Source organism: Cherax quadricarinatus, chromosome 48 (genome assembly GCF_038502225.1).
Source record: "Cherax quadricarinatus isolate ZL_2023a chromosome 48, ASM3850222v1, whole genome shotgun sequence".
Classification (NCBI taxonomy): domain Eukaryota; kingdom Metazoa; phylum Arthropoda; class Malacostraca; order Decapoda; family Parastacidae; genus Cherax; species Cherax quadricarinatus.
The window spans coordinates 27,934,933-27,956,609 of record NC_091339.1 but is presented as its reverse complement, the minus strand read 5'-3'; the positions used below and the strand labels follow the sequence as shown (position 1 = coordinate 27,956,609).

The window sequence follows — 21,677 nt, the reverse complement described above, 5'->3', positions numbered from 1 at the left end:
TCTGTTTCTAAGCACAGAAAATTGTACTCAAGAACACGAGTACAAAAGATTACTTCTGTAGGACTTCTGATTAATGTCAGGCAAGTCCAACTCTCACCCTACTTTTCCCACTTATGTCATCGGCTAACCGATTTTTATAAGTACCTAAAGTACTCACTTCAACGATGCTACTTGGATGTTTGTTCAGCTTATCCATAACTCTGTTGCCAAACCATTATTTTTCCAATACCCTTTCTAAATTTATATACACATGCAACTCGAATATCTTCACTGCTAGCATTATCTTATCAATGTTTTCGAGATTACTATAAGATGTACGTAAACAAGACACTGTACTTCACATTCTGAAAAAATAGATTCGTATATGTAAACTTAGATTTTCACAGTTGTGAACGTAACAACCTTTGGCGCCATCAAATGGTCCAGGATTCATGTCCACAAGACTCATTATTTATACTCGTATAAATCTTAAAGTTATCTTATACGAGATGGTCATGACCTTATGATCTACCACAGCAAGGAGTCATCCATATTGTACAATATAAGCAAATGTTCGCTCCATTGTCGAAACTCACGTTAAGTTGTGTCCGTCCGTATGAGACTGCAGATTAACTGGTTATGTCTGCTGGTACAAAGGACGCTAAGACTTACTTCCTGCAGTTCTGTAAGCTCACGAACACTTTTTCTCACGAGTCTCAGCTGGGGTTCAAGGAGACACTGAAACTAACTACGCTTCAAGGCACAGTCACAGGCGGGAGGACAACACTAACTCTCCTTGAGTGTCACATTTATGGACTCAGTTAACCAAAGTCGATTTTTTTTCTGTGATTTTGGAAACACGTCTTCCAAAAGTCCCTGCACTGCTAAAGGATTATCTTTTTTTTGAGCAAATTGTCTTGAATTAGAGATACTTTCACTTAGTGTAGTACATTTGCTCTGAGTTTTATGCTCAGTGCTCAGGAGAGACTGCTAAGTGTCGGCCGATTGTTCTTCTTAATGGAAATAATTTACAGAAGATCACTTAGTGATCGTCACATAATTTGGTTTTGTTGTCTAGAGTTCAAAGGAATGATAAACTCCAGATAAGATCTCTTATGCGGCTGAGAGCATGTAAGGACATGTAGATAGTCCTACATGCTGGCTTCGAGATATGCATTATGTACGCACCCTAAGATACGCATATGTACACGCACTTAGAGACACGCAGGCAAAACTCGTACGATGCATTCGCACTTTTCCCTCTAGCGTTGAACTTTGGGGAGGACGGTGGCGGACGACCCAGCTAGGCGAGGTAAAGGGTTCCTGGAACAAGGTCGTCTTTGGAGACACGACTCTAGCCAAACTAGATGACCCACTGGGCGAGAGAAACAGCTCTTCTGGAAAAGTCGTCTTCTGTCACACATTCTCGTTCATGCAACATTTTTCGTCTTTCCATACATAGCTTTAACCAAACTGGACGACTCTCTGAACTGTGAAACAGGATGATGATCCCCGGCTGGTCTTGCCTAAGGTCGTCTCAAAGAATATTGACGCTGGGGAAGTGAGGGACAACCAGAGTGACAGTGTCGCTGCTGGGAGAATCGACCGACTCAACTGTAGGAGGAGAGGCAGATGAAGGAACAACTTTTAGAAGATGAGTCGTCCATTTGATCTATTTACATTATATAATTTACAAACACGTATCATACGTAATGTATAAACGCATGCTTACTATGTATGGGAGGCGGCGGTGGCTGCCTACCATCACCATCTGGAAATTTAGAGCGAGCCTCTTCCTCTCTCCCGTCAGCTGACTGGAAACCTCCACTGTTATTATTGTTGTTCTTGATGCTAGTGGAGAGGATGGCCTCGGATGACCTCACGTAGGCAGGGGGAAGCTTAGGTAGCATCATGCCCACCACCCCCAGCGCCGTCTGGGTGTCGAAGAGCATGTTCGGGGGGCTCTTGGTCTGCTTGTTGTCGAAGTCGGTGTTTGCGACGGACGGATCAGAGCTTGACGAAGCCATGATACCCAGCGTGGACGCTAGGTAAGCCCCCGGGGACGCCAGGGATTCGCAGAGGGACGCCATGCCTCGTCCGGCCAACGTTGACCCGGAGGACGTTCTGCGAGCCAAGATGGAGCTTCCAGAACTGAAGGTCGCTGAGCGGGGCTGTGGCAAGAAGAAACATAATAATTTAGAGCAAATTAAGGAAGTCTGGCTGCAAGAGTAGAGTTTGTGCCAACGACTGTATAGGCCTTGTGGCTTAGCGCTTCTTTTTGATTATAATTATGTGCCAACGACTAGTGGACGAAGGATCGAGCCTCCGCCAGCCTTTCCGCTCAGTGGCCATGAGTACAGCGTCCTTTAATAATAAAAATAATTAAAATATAAGTGTGTTATGGAACTAGATAATCCCAGGTAGAGAGGATTAGGATTTTTTTTATTGGATCAGGCAGAATCCTATTCGATTTGTATCCCATACTGGTTTAACGCTTCCTAACAATGTTAATAATAATAATAGCCACACTAGTAAGTGTTACAGATTGTTAAACAAGAATTATTTGGTAAATATATTTAGAGCATTATGCAAAATCAGCGTTATTTTTTTAGTCATTGGCCAGGGGATAATGGAACACCGTGGCCAAAAGACTCTCTCAGGTGATGACGGGACTCCCCCAGGGGACGATATGACTACCCCTGGTGAACAAAGCACTCCTCAAGGGAAGCTCCTCTTACCTGCAGGTGCGTGGCAGATTCCCCTTGCTTACGAGGATTCTTGACGAGGGAAGAGGTGATCGTAGGATCCAGGATGGGCGGGTGTAGGGGCGTGGGTGAACTGCTGTAGTAGGAGTCACATCCTGCAGGATACACAGGGGTCAATACGGAACAGTTACCTCGAAGAAGAACTTGCTATAGGGCCCGTGGGAACCTGAGGCTCCTCCTACCTCTGTGGAGATATTTCCTTTAAAAAACCTAATGCAAATAGGTACTCTTTATAACAGAATTGTTGGGTACCTACTATCCTAGTGTAGATGTTAGGACACTTCAAAAGTTAATTAAGGTTCGGTAAATCAAAGTCAAAATTTTAGTTTATTAGATTAGAATGAGAATTTAGGTCCCTTATTTTTTAGCACTCAGGTTAGGACCCTAAACCTGACTAATAGATTATAGTTACAAAAACCCAATAAAAGAATTATTACCCCTTAAATAAAAAAAAAGAGAATTTAAATCCCATAACTCAATGAGACGATTTAGGTGAAATAAATAAAAAAAATCGGGTCCCTTAAGCCAAAGAAATTCAAAGAGAGGATTTTGATCCCTTAATCAAAAGAGGATTTTGATCCCTTAATCAAAAGCAGAGAAAATCAGCGTATTAAAGAGACGTAAAAAGATAAATTAGGACCAGAGCCCCATTGCTTAGTAGGTTAATGAGAGTTAATTAAAGCCAACTGACTGCAGCAGGATCATCAAGGCTGCATATATACCGTCCATCACCAGTCAGGAACTCTCTATTCCTTAAAATAAGAATTAAGGTGAAGTCTCAGTATATATTCTAGATGTACAGATCCTGTGTGAGCATTGTTATACCTGATCCTACCAGCTGGGTTATATATACCAAACTACAGAGGTTGTATTTAATATGTATTTAATAAGTGTATTTTCTGAGTCCATCTGTAATACATTAGTTCAGTGTCTGAGAAATAATACAACACAATACTGATTTATAATGTATATATATATATATATATATATATATATATATATATATATATATATATATATATATATATATATATATATATATATATATATATATATATATATATATATATATATATATATATATATATATATATATATATATATATATATATATATATATATATATATATATATACGATCATAATAACGAATAAAAATATCACTGATTAAAAAACTGAATGTCTACTCTAAAGTCATATTTGAATTCACATTATTATATATAATTTTCAAATTATAAATTTTTTTTACACATTTTTACATAAAATAGATACAACAGTATTGTATGCGGATCTTGCATGCAACAACACATAAATACACTCAACATAGGAGCTACAATTACTAGGTGACAGTGATGCAACACAGAATGTGCAGGAAAAACGGGTTATATATGTATAAAAATTGCATTAGGAGAGTATAACAGGGATTTAATCCTTTAGGATTATGTATTATATATGCTGGTTTATTGGGACGGTTGTCTAGATTTTAGGATGTGGTAAGGCAGGATTTTGACTGTGTGTGTGTGTGTGTATTATTACGTCTCTTAGCTTCTACCTCTCAATTATCAAGAACTTTATCAATATTTCTTTGCAACTCACATAGTCTCGCCTTTTTACTGCTCCACTAAATTATCGGATTATTTTCCCTTTGTTCATTTCAAAGGCTAGGGAATACAACCACATCCCTGAATGCCATCCACTACAGGTACCTATTTACAGTTAGGTGAATAGGTTCAGAAGGCGTAATAAGTAGGCTTGACCATGTGCCTCCATCCTGATCATTGGTTCTTATGTACGTTTGTCTCATATACAATCAGCTCCTAATTATATGTGTGGTGTTGGTGTTTTCAGTTTTGTTTACAGCAGGAAAGAGTAGGATCGTTAGGAAGTTCGACTGGTTTAGGGACTCTAGGCAGGCACTAGACACGGGCTAGTGAGCAAATTGGTTAAGAAGCGGATAGGAGAGGGACTAACCTGTAGGTACTGGCTACGGGTGACTAAACTGTGGTTGCTAGCGTTGGGTGACTCCTACTGGTACAGGCTATAGGTGACTAAAATGTTTGTACAGGCTAGGGGTAACTAACCTGTAGGTGCCCGGGCCTGCAGGGGCGGCTGGTAGGCAGGGATGGGGTATATATCATAGCCTGTGGGCGGCCTGGCCTGCAGCGGCAGAGTGAGGCCACTCTGGCCTGTAGTGTACAGGCTGAGGGCCTTCAGCCCACCCACCTGTCCATAACCATTCAGCGTGCCTGCAACACCAAGTGGAGGAACCTGATGTAGAGGGTGAGACTTGAGCTCCAGGAGACACCACCTGTGGACGACTGCTTCGTGGACACGACCTCTGACGACCCAACACATGGGGGAAATGAGACGTCGGCATGGCACTTGTAGTCACTGGGTCTATAACACCAGTCAGACATCATCAACGCCACGGGGTTCACCATAATTATCACAAGTCACCATCATCCACCACCGCCATCAGCCAGCGACTCGTTTCAATCACCTTGATGTTGCAACTCTGTGACAGTGAACAGTTGCAACAGCAGCCACAGCAGCGGCAGCAACAACAGCTAATAAAGCAGTGTAACAGCATCAAAGACTTTGTAAGTCTCACGGAGGAGGAAGCGACCATACATAAACACGACCAGACGTTCTACACGACCTTTTCCGACACAAGAAAGGTTCTCCATGACTTCTCAGGTACACCGGTGGTTCTGCACTTGCGCACTAGAAATAGTCCAAGACCTTTTCTAGCACCCCAGAGGACGTTCACGACCTTCCCCGGCACCCCAGAGATCGTCCACCACTTCACCGGTACCCCATAGATCGTCCACGACCTTCCCCGGCACCCCAGAGATCGTCCACCACTTCACCGGTACCCCATAGATCGTCCACGACCTTCCCCGGCACCCCAGAGATCGTCCACCATTTCACCGGTACCTCATAGATCGTCCACGACCTTCCCCGGCACCCCAGAGATCGTCGACTACTTTCCTCATTCACCTCAGACGTCGTCCATGATCTTTCCAGCACCCTATAAACCTCACATTTCACCTCGTGAGCTGACATATGCAACATTATGCTTCATTTTAAACCAAGAATACAAGTAATAAAACAACCAGCATATCGAGCATTCATCATGTGTACACAGATTTATTGCTAACAACAAAGATAACTTTTCAGGGCTATGACGTTTTTCCATATGTAAATAATTGCAATGGACAAACCGAGAGAAGGAAATTACTCCTTAGACTGCCACAACCAAATATGTCTTCGCAACAGAAGTGACGTTTAGTGCTTACTAGACGCCTGTTGTATGTAAGATTGTTAGTCCAGTGGATTAGGGCGTCTCGAGTTCTTAAACAAGCTACCTGGGTTGCGTCTTGAAGATCGAGGATTCGATGCTCGGCCAGTGCAGTTGTTAATTACCCTTTCAGCCATGGAGTTCACAACAGGAAGATTTTACAGCCAGGACAACTGTTACTTGGCTGCATCAGCAGCACCAGTTTAGACTCCCACTGTGTCATCCCACAGCTCCAAAAGCTTTCGTGGTATGTCTTTTCTCATTCCCCTGAGAGACAGATTGTTCAGAGACTCAAGATACGTTGTTATGAACGTATATCAATCAATAAATAAACTACTAGACGGAGGCTCGAACTGTGGTCCTTGTAGATGCCAGTCTTAATGCTGCAAACATTCAGCCAAGGAGTTTACATTGTAAGACACGTACATAACCTAGGTATCTTTATTATGAAGACGTTTCGCCAGTAAGTGTCTTTATCATGATACTCAGATGTTACCCATGTATCATATGCGTCATCTTGTCGGTAACGCAGACCATTACAACTACCATAGCATTTTAAGCTCCGTCTTAATAATATCTTCTCTACCCATTCGTAGTTCTATACCGTCTTGTAATTTCTATGCTGCGAAATATCCCCATAAAATTCACACCCCACACTCCTCTTAAACGTGACAGCTCCACTGCCTCTTCCTTGCTGCAATGTTTGAAGACCATACCTCACACCCATATAAAAGTGCTGGTTTGATTATACTCTGGTACATTTCCCTTTATGGATAAACCTGTTCCTCTCCACAGACGCCTTAACACTTTACCTAGTTTCCCCCCCCCCCTTCATCTGTTCTATAGTTCCCTTCGTATTTCATAGACCCATCTGCCGAAGGGTCCACGCCTAAATATACAAAAACATTGCTTGAACTTGGCAGTCCAGCTATAGAGGTGGTACTTCCATTCACATATATATATATATATATATAGATATATATATATATATATATATATATATATATATATATATATATATATATATATATGTTTATGGGATAACAACAGTGAAAACACAGGAAGTTAAAACATAGATGAAAAACAAGTAAATACACCTCGTGCACTATGAAATCTTTGCCAATTATAAATTTGGCCGACGCCTCCTGTAGGTGTCCATGACGTTACCCATCACGTCGACAATAACACTCTTCTATCTTGATCAAATGAGTAAAGATTAATTACGAAGATGAAAATAATTTTGTTAGAGCTGGGTATGTCTAGCAGTTGTTGATCATTATGGTGGCCACTTAGTATTGTATATTTTTTTAATTTCTTTGGATAAATTCAATATTTCTAACCCTAACTTAATCTTGTGTCTATGGGATTAGACAATTAATACTAGAGCACTATTGCCCCAACGTAATCCATTATAGATTAATAACACCGAGGTAATCCGTTATATATTACTAGCACCAATGGTATTAGCTTAACAAAACATATAATCTTTCTGCCAAGCTAATCAAAGTTGTTAGATTTTCTCTCTGGTTTGCTAGACTCTTGATAATCATATCTGGGATAACATCTACGATGGATTTGCTTAATTATACAAGCAAAACTAGATTATATCTGGTTTTCTAGTTTTTATGTTGTAATTTGGCTTAACTTATATAAAGATAAATATTCTGCAATACTAGAATTAATTAAGTCTGTTTTCTCCCAGTTGTTGACCTTATAATTATAATTACCCTAATTATAATGAAACATTCCGTCTATGTAGTTTTCTTCCATTAACCCGTCTTGAACTCTGGTTAAAATGTATACTCAAAAGTATACTAATTTATCGTGTATTTCAAGTTTGTAGTTTACACTATGGTTACAAGTCTTTATGTGAATACTGTGGACGATTAAAAGAAATACGATTTATACAAATCAGAACTTTGCAAATTTCCTACCGAGTCATGTGGTCAAAGATTCCGACATCACTTGCTGAATAGTGTTCTAAAGATCTGACGTGTTGACTTACGAGGTAAGAGTTGATAAATTAGACACATGTGCAACTCTTGGGTATCTTTATTATCCTCAATAAAGATACCCAAGAGTTGCACATGTGTCTAATTTATCAACATGTCGGTTCTCTGAACCATTCATCTACAAAGAGGTAAGAGTTGCAGAGTACACACTTGATACCCAGGCCAGCCATAGTTCCAACTTCATTGTCTCTGATAAAGTCCTATTGTGCTTATGCTGTGGGTATCTAAACATTCCACTTCACATGTTAATTTGATTACATATATATATATATATATATATATATATATATATATATATATATATATATATATATATATATATATATATATATATATATATATATATAATTTTTTACACCATGCACGGGGAGTAGTTATAAACAGTGTGGTTGGAAAATGCTCAAAACAACTGAGAGAAAAATTATTCCATAACAACTTTACAAGTGTTGATTCTTAAGACATTTCTTAGTATTAAGAACTGTACAGCATGCACTCAGATGCCTGTCTGTATATGTCTGTGTTGTATGTTGTGTGTGTGTGTGTGTGTGTGTGTGTATGTGTGTGTGTGTGTGTGTGTGTGTGTGTGTGTGTGTGTGTGTGTGTGTGTGGCCACTGTGGCCCAGCACAGCCACCATTCCAGGGCACAGACCTGCTAGAAGGTTGTCCATGGCACCGGTGAGTTTGGGTGTGATGCCATCCTTGAGTGCCGTCTGGTGGTAATGTTTGATGGCGTTCATTCTACGGTTGAGGCCACTCTCTGGTCTGGGCTGCCTGGCTGCCCGTCTGGGCTGCTCCACAGGCAACACTCGTCGACGTTTCTTGGGCAATTTTGACCTCGCCTTCCCGGGGAACAAGGGACAAGAGGGCGAAGCACCCAACGGGCCGACATGCAGACAGAAATACACGTGACAGGATGGTCATGTAGGGATCATTTTGGAAACAGGCAATGGGGAACATTTGAAATACATTAGATTTTTAATCATAGATTGTTTGCATCAGACTGAAACAATACTAACAGATCTAAATAATGAGTTTGAATGTCGTTGGAAAATAGTCATAAGCCGGAGTAAATCCCACATCTTCCACCTATCCTTTCCTCCCTGCTCCTCATATTCTCCTCTCCCTATTCTACCCCTCTCCTTCCTGCACTTAAATCTCCCCTCTTCCCTTCCCGCCCCCTCTTCCCCTCCTCAGATCCCTGGCAACAACACACCTGAGTATGACTGTAGAACATAGAGAAGTTTGAAACAATAACAGGCACAGGAAGGGAGATGGTCAGCACTCCAGCCAAGGCACACAGGGCACCCACAAACATGCCCACGTAAGTCTTGGGCACCATGTCCCCGTACCCCACCGTCGTCATAGTGACGATAGCCCACCACAGCCCCTCTGGGATGCTCTTGAAGTCATTGTGAGGATTGGCCTTTAAAGAAGACGAGATCAGAGGATTTGTTAATGAGTTAATTAGTTTCAAGGTTTAGAGATTACACTGGATATTTAGTGTGAATATTCCCTCTGCCCCTTAAATCAAGAATACCTTAATCCCTAAAATTAGTGTATATATACATCTTAGTGTATATGCACTAATTTTAGTGCATATACATATTAGTATATACACTATCAGTAATGCAGTTAAGGTATACTATATCATTTGGACGAATAAAGGAACGATTAATTAAAAATAATTCCAATATATTTGTAATAATTTATATAATTAATATGATAATTGATACGATAAATCATATAAATGGTAATTAAAATTTTTGAGAGTCATAGCAAAGCAAGAAATACAAAACTATACGAAAAAATAGACAAATGTTAACGCAATATATCAATTATAAATGTATTAAAAATCTATCAAAAACTCAAACCATAAAAAATGAAAAAAAAAAAAACTGGAGCAAAATTCCTTCCTACACTAAAATATGAGATCATAAAATATTTTTAGATTTGAATTCATACAGGGAAGAAAAATATATTTATTTAATTTAAATTTCTACTGCAAAAAAAAAATGTGTATTAAAATAATGCTTGTGCAGTAAAAAATCTTTATTCATATATGAGAAAAATCACAAATTTTTCCCCGATAAATAAATTATAGAAAGATGGCGTCTTTTCCCAAATTATTTCAAGAGAGAGGATTCCTTTTTTTTTCTTTTCTTTTTTAATTTTATTGGATTTAGTTAATACACACACACACACACACACACACACACACACACACACACACACACACACACACACACACACACACACACACACACACACACACACCTGCAGTCTCTCGGCGTAGTAGACGAGGCTGGCGAAGATAACGATGCCCAGGACGAGGAAGAAGACAAGCAGTGTGAGTTCCTTGGCTGAAGCCTTGAAGGTGTGGATGAGAATCTTGAGGCCGCCAGAGTGTCTCGTCAACTTAAACAGTCGCAAGATCCTGATGATGCTGAAGAACTCTATCACTTCCGCTGCTTTCCCTGCGTTGTCGTCTTTATAGCAGTCACCGTCAGCGTCACCGTCAGCGTCACCGTCAGCGTCGCCGTCAGCGTCGCCGTGGTATCATCAGCGCCAACCAAAGATTAGGAAGATGGATGGGAAAATTAGTTAAACACTAATTAGCGAGTGTAAGGTGAGTATTGAGCAGCTGTCAGTGGAGTTCTCAACTGACAGAGAGAGAGAGAGAGAGAGAGAGAGAGAGACAGACAGACAGACAGACAGAGAGATTAGAGAGAGAGAAAGCGAGCTTATTACACACTGAGGGTAGCACAGATGACACTCGTCACCACGTCGAAGTATGACAACACCGCCATCAACAACATTATATCAGAGGATCACCGTTCAAGCGACAACTTGTGCTCATCAGTGAAGACTTAAACAAGAGAAAACTATATAAATCACGTTCATTAGGCATGCACAAGCACATCTTTCCTCATATTCCTTCGTATATTTTTTCCTAAGCAACCTACATTGTCTTTTCTTTGCCTTGTCTCCATTTATCCTCCTCTCTGCTCCTCTGGTCCCTTCCTAGTCCCATCTCGGAAAGCATTCTGTTGCGTATTGCAATCTCAGCCACGTAGACATGATAGGAGGAAGCTAAAATGCATCTTGCCTTTCTCAGTAGATAGCCTTGATTTGGACCGCAGATTCTCTTCTTATCTGTCTTTCCCATGCACTTTCAAATTCCATTCATAACTTTTCCCTTCGTATCCTTCGTCTTGTCTTTATTTCTCGAGTCCCTTCTTTGGTTGTCAATGGTACGTTGATACCAATAAACTGTGAATGCGTACATTTATATGTAATTCAGGATATTTATTAAAGGAAGCGTTTCGCTACAAGAAGCTTCTTCAGTCCTAATCTGAAGAAGCCATTCAGGGCGAGACGTTCCTTCTGATAAACAACCGCTCCTCCCATACCTTTGCCAGCAAACTGAGTCTGGTTGAGGATAATATCCATATAGAAGCTGAGCGTGGCCACGAAGTCGATGATGTTGATTGTGTTCTTGACGAACTCCAGCTTCATGGGCGTCACTGTGAAGCGCATCAGGATCTCGAAGGTGAACCAGGCGTTGCAGGCCGCCTCCACGTAGAAGAAGGCGTCGTGGGGGTCCGTCCTAGGGGTGAGGAGGTGTTCATGTAGCACTGAGGTGGTGCTAAAGAAGGTGTTTCGGAGATTAAGTGGTGTTCAGGCGGAGTAAGAGAGAGATACTGTAGGGCTCAGGTGGTTCTCAGAAGGGGAGCTTAAATGATGCTTAAAGAGACGTGAGAGAGCTTAAAGAGATCAAGGACGAGTTTGGGTGAAGAGTGATGGAATTTTTTTTAATTAGTTAATTAGTTTAGCTGCTTTGGTGGACGCTGTTGAGGTCATTATGTCTGTGGGTCTTAATAGACACAATAAAAGGCCTCAATACATCAGAAGGTCTCGATACACACAATACATGACCTCGAAAGATACAATTAGGCCTCGAAAGATACAATAGATGGGCGTAGATTTAGATATCAAACGGCAGTTGAGGGCGGTAGTGTAATTATTGACTTCTAAGGTACTTGTACCACTCCTCTACCACTGGTACTACAGCTTTCACTACCACTACCACAACCACTGCCACTTCCCTGACCAGTATTATTGTCCTCTACCTACTGCCACATATTCCCTACATTCCCACCTAACCCTATCCACAAAGTCAACCCTCACCCCCCACCCTCTACTCACCTGTCCTTGTTGAGGTACCAGTAGGTGAGGTTGGTTCCGTTCTTAGCCAGGTTGGTGACAGTCACGTTGACAATAACTGGGACTCGCATGTTGGGGTGAGTCTTGAGGCAGAACGACAGTATCGACACCACGATGAAGAACACAGACAACATGGCGATTACCTGCATCAGGGAGAGAGGGAGAGGAAGAGGAAGTTGAGAAGAGGGAAGGAGAAGAGAAGGATGGAGGGAAGGAGAGAGAGAGGGAGAAAAAAAAAATAATGAATAAGAGGTAATGTGAGAGAGGCAAACTGTGTCATCAGACGCATGAACACGTTCAGAACACAACATTGTTGTCTAGTTTCTTCACTCTCAGGTATTTAATAACGCCAAGAATATTAACTGTGGTAGCAGGCACGAGTAATTCCTGGTTTAATATTCACCATTACAGTTACTGAGTATTTGCTTGTTTGTAGCAACAGGAGCAGGGACAAGGAATTGTGTGTGAGTGTGTGTGTGTGTGTGTGAGTGTGTGTGTGTGTGTGTGTGTGTGTGTGTGTGTGTGTGTGTGTTTGCCTTACAAGGGAACACATGCATTTGTCTTCTTTTTCTTCCCCTAAAACATCTCAAGGATTTCACTGTTTCACATTTATTTTTTGATTCTCTGTATATTTATTAATAGTGTTAAAAATAATGATAATAATGATAATAATAATAATAATAATAATAATAATGATAATAATAATAATAATAATAATAATAATAATAATAATAATAATAATAATAATAATAATAATAATAATAATAATAATGTTTTTACTACCCTAATATTTCACTACTACTATTACTAATCATAATAATAATAATAATTATTATTATTATAATAATAATTAATAATAAAAATTATTATAAAACATTTCTTCCAGGCAGGCTCTTGGCGCTGATTGGTTAACGTCATGTTTACCAAGGCAGATCTGAGATGCTGATTGGCCACGTCATTGTTTACCCAGGCAGCAGAGTTACCTGGGGTGACAGATAGCACAGTTTAGACTCTCTTCCACTGGCCCTTAACGTAATGATGTTTTAAAGTGACTCCTGTCTGTGAATGCAGAAAAATATTTATTGATATTTGATGCAAAAAATATAAATATGAAATATACGATTGTATTTGTTGCGTTAGATCTTGGAAGGCCTCGACCATCTAAATATTGTCACTTATATATTTCGATGGTAAAGTGTTTGCCACAGAAATACGGCCTAGGTTTTAGGCCGTATCTCAGTGGTAAGCACCTCTAGGTCCTAGAGGAATCAGCCACCCAAGTAGAACCTTCATATTATCAAAGATGTGAACAGAACCCCTTGGTGGAGTGTGGAAGTATATACCATCTTTGTATCATTTCAAGAACGCCACCACCACTCACGTACACATAATATTCACTTTATCCCTCCAGTTTATCAACTACGAAAATAGGACCTCTTGGTGGCGTGTGGGAGTGTCTGCTCTCTCTGTCTCCTCTCAAGGTGTCGACGGGGCTAGGAGATTCATTTCTCACTATGGCGACGCTTCAAGACACTGATAAATGCGCCACTCGATGGGTAAACACGCTGCTGGGGAAGGAAGGAGGGACGAGGCCACAGTCCAGGCGCCTGTGACGATAGTCCGCACTCCTGCTTCGATAGTATGGACTTATGCGCAGGTAATTTTTTCTCCTTCGTCAGTAATTTGGATTCCTGCGTCGATAGATTGAACTACTGTGACGGTATTCCGGACTACTGATATGAAAGTCGATTTCACGTCCAGAGAAATTATTACTAGGTGGAGCTGAGATAGTGGACAGGAAGCAACACGAGGATAATTAGCATTGTAACTCATACTCAACCATCCTCCTTTACCTCTCGTTGCAACAGAGTACACGAGCCAACATTTCGATGCTCCTTATGTTGACTTACGAAAGCTCATGCAATAGAATATGTATAAAATATACGATGGTTTCTAAAAGGTTTTTTCATGGGTAAGCATGAGGTTGATGCTGCCATTTTCTGGCCATAGTGCCAACGTCTGGTATTCTAAGCCACATTGACTAGTAGTGCCTTTATCATAGTGCCAGATCAGTGTCAGTTTTTTCCCCTGAGGGATAAACTAATGATAAGAATAGTTGGTGTCTTAAAATACATCTTTGTCGACCACTCTTCCCATAGTTGGTTTGCTCATGGGGTTTGAAACCTCTCTACTACATGTCATTAGGGCTGTATGTCGCCTGTACATCACCTGTCAAGAACACTTTCAAAACTAAATCAGGGATTAAAGAAAAAACCCAATAAAAGCCACACTTCACTGGATGTGTATACCCAGTCACATAATTAGTTGCTTGCCTGATTAATCGTGATTAAGACCTATTGACACACGAGGGTCATTTAGGCTACGTCTCACTTGTTTATCTCCAATCGACAACACTTGGTTCTAAATATGTACATTTATAAATTAAAGTAAACTCTAATTATACATTAACTGAGACGTATATTCTTTCACATATACATGCAGTTTTTCTCTCAGTGCATACACATCAAGAGAATTATACATCTACGAATATATGCAAACTCTTCCCTAGTTTCAAAGTCTAACTGTTATGTTTTTTGATCTAATTCTAGTGTGTCAATACAGGGATTTTTTTCTTCTCTGGTTTCTTGATAAGAAACTGGAAAAGCTAAAACTTTAAATTTCATTATTGTCTATTAATTTCCCATTATTTCTGCTGGGGTTAATTAGGCTGTTCTGGTCCTTAAATATAACTAATTAATTATAATGGCCAGAGTTGTTCTAATTGTGTCTGCTATTAGCGGATCTCCAGGTCTAATTAGGTATTAATTACCTAGCATACCTGACCCCTTGCTGCCTATATATAACTCTCCCTCCCTCTCTCTCTCTCTCTCTCCCTCTCTCTCTCTCTCTCTCTCTCTCTCTCTCTCTCTCTCTCTCTCTCTCTCTCTCTCTCTCTCTCTCTCTCTCTCTCTCTATTTATTTATCTATCTATCTATCACTCTATCTGCCAGATACTTCTTCGGTACACAAACATAATTATTTAATCTATGAGGCTGAAAAAAAAATTTAGGAGCGTATCCCCTCCGCTCTCAGTACTCAATAATAATTAAATATTAATGAAGGGAGAAGCAGAATGTGCAAAGAAGATGGAGAGAGAAGCAAGGAATGGAGAGATAGATGCAAGAAATAGAGTTGGTGGGGAAATTCTGGGAAGGAAAGATGGGAGAGCGAAGGAAGGGAAGAGTTCAAAACGGCGAGTGATGGAAAGAAGATAGGCAGACAAGATAAGAAGAAAAGAAGTGGGAATAAAGAAATGAGATGGAAGGATGTAACGTATGAGGCAATGAGAGTGAGAGAATATATATATATATATATATATATATATATATATATATATATATATATATATATATATATATATATATATATATATATATATACATATATATATATATATATATATATATATATATATATATATATATATATATATATATATATGTATATATATATATATATATATATATATATATATATATATATATATATATCAAACATTCTCAGGACCACTTTTCGTATCCCATCAACAAGATCATACCCAAGGCACCATCTTGCCCCTTTCTCCCTCTCCTCTGGTTTCTTTCTCCTCCTTCCTCTCTCCCCTCTTCTCCCTCCTTCTCTCATCAGTAAGAAAAAAGACTAAGGGATTAAGGTTGAACGATAATTTAATGAGGCTGATGATCAGACGAGGAAATTATGGAAGGAATTGAATAATATGAGATAAATGAGGATATTTTTAGGCAAGCATAACGAACTTAATGGTTATGAGAGAGTATGATAGGCAGATAGAGATAGATAGATATAGATAGATAGATCTTTGTGTTCGTAATGAGTGAACTCAAGGATGTCTGTATTATCATGTGAGTTTGTATTGAACCCAAAAGAGGTACCCGGTACCCGGCACCCGGTACCTTGGTTCCGGGTACCGGGTACGCTCTACCCGGTGAAGGCAGTGAATTTAAGACTTAGCACTGTCTTCTTGCTCGACTCTCACCCTTGGAATCTTACTAGGGATAACAGTCAGTCTTACATCCAAATCTTTTGGTATGTCAATGGGAAAGCCCCTTCGATGGTTAAGTTCCTCTTGATACAACTTGTTCTAATTGTCAAGTAACCAAAGCAACTATATTACATTAACGAAGTTGATGAAAAAGACACATGTGTAACACCAGGGTATATTTACTAATGCAAAATAAAGGTACACCAGGTTTGCATATGTGTCAGAAACAAGGATGAGGTGCCACCAATAATGTTTCCAGAGAGTGTAAGTGACGCATCACTTACACTTCTCTGAAGCGAATCGAGTAAAGTGTTCCGATTTTAATCGAACTCAATAGCCCAATTAAATAAATGCCATCAAAGCACTTACATTAATGGGTCACAATTAGGAAACATTAAACAACATATTAATTATGACTCGACGTGTTCTCTCTTCGACACAAACACTTTGAGACCTGAGTCACACACACACACACACACACACACACAGTTAATGGCTTATCAGTGTTACACAGCAGTGCTGGAATTTGCCTTTGTTGGCAATGCTAACTTCATTTGTTTTGTATGTGTTAAGGTAGAGTTGTGTTTGCTACGTCTGTTAGATTTGTGTTTGTTAGGGATATTAGAAGTTCGTTAGTTGGGGCTGTTAGAAGTGTGCTGGACTGTTGCGCGTTTTTTGAGCAAATACCATTATTTTTTAGAGCTCTTTAAAGTCCAGCCAGCAGGAATAAACCTCATTACACCTCGGCGAGCAGATATGCATTTTAGATTCGATACGTTCACTACCTCGGCTTGATAACCCTCGTGCACGTATCACGTGCCTTGAACCAGAGACATCCCACTTACGATAATATCAGAAGCTTCACGTGCAACACTTCTCTCTCAAATCATTTATCACTCGCCACTAGCCTTGAAGGCTCTTAAAAAAACACAACGTACGAAGAACACACTACGTACCAATCACCACAAACGTGTAATACACCTCGTAATACCTACCAGACACCATGTACACTCACGTACCTTTGCCATCCAGGAGGAGTAAGGCTCGTCAAAGAGAGAGCAGATCTTGGGTCTCGTTCTCTGCCACCAGGTGACGCGCCCGTTCAAGTAACTCTCTTCGTAGCCAAATTTTCGGGCTATCTCCTCCTCCGAGGGTTTGTCTGTGTCCACGTCCAGCTTGTCCAGGATGGCCAGGGTGGCCTGCAATGAGCGCACTTCCATCACTGAGCGTTCAGCGCAGATACGTACTACAAAAGTAAACTCTGAGAGCAGCGTCAAGGCAGAAGGAAATACTAAAGGCTAAGCATTCTGAAACGGTGTCAAGGAAGAGGTATATATTAGACACGAAACATTCTGAAAGCGAGTAGAAAAAGTGTTAGTTTTCCAATAACAGGGTGATAAATTTCCTTTTCCTGGGATAAATGGTTCCGTGTTCTTTTTTCTTCTCTCGATTAGCGAACGGGGGATCGAGACTCCACCATTTCCTCGTGGAGAACGACCCATAAGGGTCGTTTCACATAAATTAATAAATATGTAAGTGGATATTTGGATGTTCTTGACACAGTCATTTTTTGGGGGGTTGAGGGGGAGGCCTAATTCAGTAATTTTATTGGAATATCTAAAAAGTATTGGAAGGAGCTCGTGGTAGACAGCTCGGCTAACAAACGAAAGAGCCAGGGTTTGATCATGGGACTATTAGAGACATACGGACAAGTCTCCCAACACTTGCTTCCCTTGTTCACTTAGCAGAGAACGGACACTTTATGAGTCAGTGGGCAGTTGTGGACCATATACAAGCAGGGAACCCCTGTCGACCCTAACTGAAATAACCCACACTGCTTGGCTATCGTGGATTATCGCGCTTAATCATTTTCGCCACTGAAATACCCTTCCTGGGAAAGTAATCCCAAGGTAACTCTTTTTCCCCCTGTCCAGTAAAAAATAATTCGTCCTCCTTTACAGTGCGGTGAATGAGGACAACCACTTTCCTGCGAGAAAACTAATTAGAGAAGAGGTCAGTTATTGAGGCTGAGAGAGAGGGAGAAGAAATGGGGAAAGTTGTGTGAAAGGGAGTGGAGTGAGGCGGAGTAGAGGAAGGTTGAGTGGTGTAAGGGAAGTGGAGTGTGTTGGAGTGGAGTGAGGCGAAGTGGAGTAAGGTGGAGTTGAATAAGGGGGAGTGGAGTGTGTTGGCTTGGAGAGGAGTGGGAAAGAGTGGAAGAGAAAGCATAGAGAGGGGAAAAGTGGGGGATTAACAATATTGTTCCTCCGTCCCCTCTTGTTATAAGTGTGAATAGAAGAAGGGGAGTGAACAAGGATAGTTTAAGAGAACAGGAACAAGAAGACAACAAGGGGAGATAGAACAAGGGGAAAGTTCAGAACGAGAGAACAGAGCAAAGAGACAGAACCCTGCGAAAGAACCAGAGAATAGAACAAGGAGATAAAACAAAAGAATAGAACACTGGGACAGAACAAGATAATAGTGCAAGGCGATAGAACAAGATCACAAGAGGATAGAACATAAACAGAACAAAGGAGACAGAACGAGAGAAAATACAAAATAATACAGAATTCAAACAAATATATCAACCTTCATCAGTGTATTTTCTGAAACTGTGGTTCAAAACTGTGTTCGTTCTTACGCTTTTCTCTAGGGGCTCACCAGGAGAGCTTCAGAGGCTCACCAGGAGAGCTTCAGGGGCTCACGGAACGTCCCTGAAGAGTACGCGGAGAGAAACGGGCGACCGCAATGGTACAAACACTATAAAGAATGATACACATATGTAGCCTTTGGGAACCTTTGTAGAAACCTTACGCCAACCAATGGCTTCTTCAGTCCAATACGGAGAACAAGACCAGGAGAACGAGATATTTATCTCCATAAAAAAAGACCATTTTTATGTGTCTCCATAAAAGACCCGGGTTCATGTTACATTTAAAAAAAAATGTTTAAAATAACACCGCGTAATTTAAATGCAAGAAAAATCATGCAGTTTGTTGCAACGAAATTTATAGTCTTGCAAATAAAGAATCTTGAAAGTATATGTCCCGTGAGCGGGTCTTGTAAATGAGTCCTGTAAATGAGAGTTTTGTAAGTTAGTCCTGTAAATGAGGGTTTTGTAAACGAGTCCTTTAAATGAGGGTCATGCAAGTTAGTCCTGTAAATGAGTCTTGTAATGAGTCCTGTAAATGAGGGTCTTGTAAATATGTCTTGTAAATGAGGGTCTTGTAAATATTTCGTGTAAACATGTCTTGTAAATGAGGGTCTTGTAAATATTTCGTGTAAATGAGGGTCTTGTAAATGAGATATTGTAAATGAGGGACTTGTAAATGAGGGTCTTGCACTGGAGTACATGTGAAAGACAGACAGCAGAGGACATTGGAGTCCACACTGAGGCTCTCTGCTCAGAGATACTCTCTCTACTTCTGTCTAAATTTAAGATAAATGTGTATTCTTTAGGTGATCGAGGCAAGAATAGTAAAGCAGAAGGCTCTCTCCCTACCCTTCACTCCCTTCGACCGCTGCCAGAGTGAAAACAGCGAAGGGAGGAAGGTAAGAGGAAATACATCACATCATATTGGGACAAAAAATTGACCTGAAATTTCAGGAGAGATGGAAATGGATGAAAGATATGGGCAACAACTATCTACATCTATGACCGAGTCAACTATCTGCTTCTACCACTATCACTCGTTGTCAACTGGCCCTCCAGACGCAATTGCTGAGCAAACATCCGGAATATGTTGATTTCAATTTGGCAGAGTCTCACGTCAAGTTGAATACTACGACTACAAGACATACCGAGTGCTGGTCCAGCTGAGTCTTGAGCGACTACATTGTCATAGCGTCTACAACTTCAGGGGAAAGTTTGTTTCACTTTCTATAAATTCTCTTCGTATAAAAACCGTACATATGTTCGTGTTCCATCATCTGCCTCGGAGTTTCAGTCCATTGTTTCGAGTTATGGGCTCATTTTGCACCCCCCAGAGTTCTTCGTGTGTGAGGAGAGAGAGAGAGAGAGAGAGAGAGAGAGAGAGAGAGAGAGAGAGAGAGAATAGTAATTGCTCAAACATTTCCATGTTACCTGTGTGTTACTAAGCGTTTCTGCGTCACAGTTCACCTGCAGATTGTGCTTATTTCTTTATTACTGAAAATGCTATAAGCCCGTCAGGGCTCAAAGTGCTCTACATCGAGAGCTGTTTGCTCCCTACAGGTTTAGCGTGTCAACCTTATAATAACAATAATAATAATAAATATAATACTAACAATAATAATAATAAATATAATACTAACACTAATAATAAAAACAACAATAATCACAATATTAATAATAATAATAATAATAATAATAATAATAATAATAATAATAATAATAATAATAATTATTATTATTATTATTATTATTATTATTATTATTATTATTATTATTATTATTATTATTATTATTATTATTATTATAATGCTATTCCATCCCTTCGCAAGGCTGCTAGTGATACTTGAATCAAGGAATGAGAGTTACTCCTTCCCTTTCCAAAATTAAAGCAGATTACTTCCTATTCATCAGGTGCTCTATGACCCTTACGAGTTAAGCGCTTCCCTAAGATAGCTCCGTATGCGGATGTAATGTTGATGGTTTATAGGGCCCGATACAGCTTACACCGTATCGGGCCCTTATATCCTGTATCCCGTAATGTTATTAATGTTATTTACTTTGCTCTTTAAATTTAATCTCAGAGATTTAAATCCCTCCCATACAATGTGTTGTGTATAACCCTGGTATTTAAACTCATTAAGCTCCGTCTAATTAGAAAATGGTTATAATCATAACCATAATACCAGTAAGCCAGCGGAAGGCTTCAGTTAGACGAGCAAAAGCCCAGCTGCGGGTCATTATATGCCTAGGATCCTCGACAGGAAACACTTCTCCTGTTTCCTGACAAACCTTAATAAGTACAAGGCATAAACTACCAAAGTTAAGACAGATATTTAAACTTAGCTATATAACTCCGACCTTGTCGCTATGACATTTAACCTCGTTTTTAAAAATAAGCCATTTAACTCTACTCTTAAATCTTCACCGTTTAGACCGTTTATTCAAACTAAGCCATTTAAACGCAGTGAACTTTGCTGCCTCAAACTCAACAGGTCTTTTATTTTTCATCATTTAAACTCAGGTATTTAATTTGTATATTTAAATGATTATTTAAACTGTTGCTGACTGGAGTTCATGTTTTTTTCTGCTGTTCTTGTGGTGTTGTTGTGTTATGTAGCGTGTGTTATGTGTGTTGTGTTATTGTGTGTTATTTGCAGTGTTATGGAGTGTTATTGAGTAATGAGGTA

The 21,677-nt window shown here is 39.9% G+C and overlaps 1 protein-coding gene across 1 annotated transcript in view; it reads right to left on the bottom strand.

The window, feature by feature from the left end:
* Positions 1-410: 410 nt before the first annotated feature.
* LOC128696104 (potassium voltage-gated channel protein Shaw) overlaps positions 411-21,677 on the bottom strand; it is a 117,707-nt gene continuing 96,440 nt past the window's right edge. The window contains exons 5-14 of the mRNA XM_053787182.2: positions 17,360-17,539; positions 12,263-12,423; positions 11,467-11,663; positions 10,331-10,542; positions 9,270-9,479; positions 8,706-8,895; positions 4,825-4,989; positions 2,718-2,839; positions 1,712-2,150; positions 411-1,593 (exon numbers count right to left, since the gene is read on the bottom strand). Of these exons, the coding sequence (XP_053643157.2) occupies positions 1,517-1,593; positions 1,712-2,150; positions 2,718-2,839; positions 4,825-4,989; positions 8,706-8,895; positions 9,270-9,479; positions 10,331-10,542; positions 11,467-11,663; positions 12,263-12,423; positions 17,360-17,539 (1,953 nt within the window). The 3' untranslated portion in view covers positions 411-1,516. The remainder of the gene's footprint in view (positions 1,594-1,711; positions 2,151-2,717; positions 2,840-4,824; positions 4,990-8,705; positions 8,896-9,269; positions 9,480-10,330; positions 10,543-11,466; positions 11,664-12,262; positions 12,424-17,359; positions 17,540-21,677) is intronic.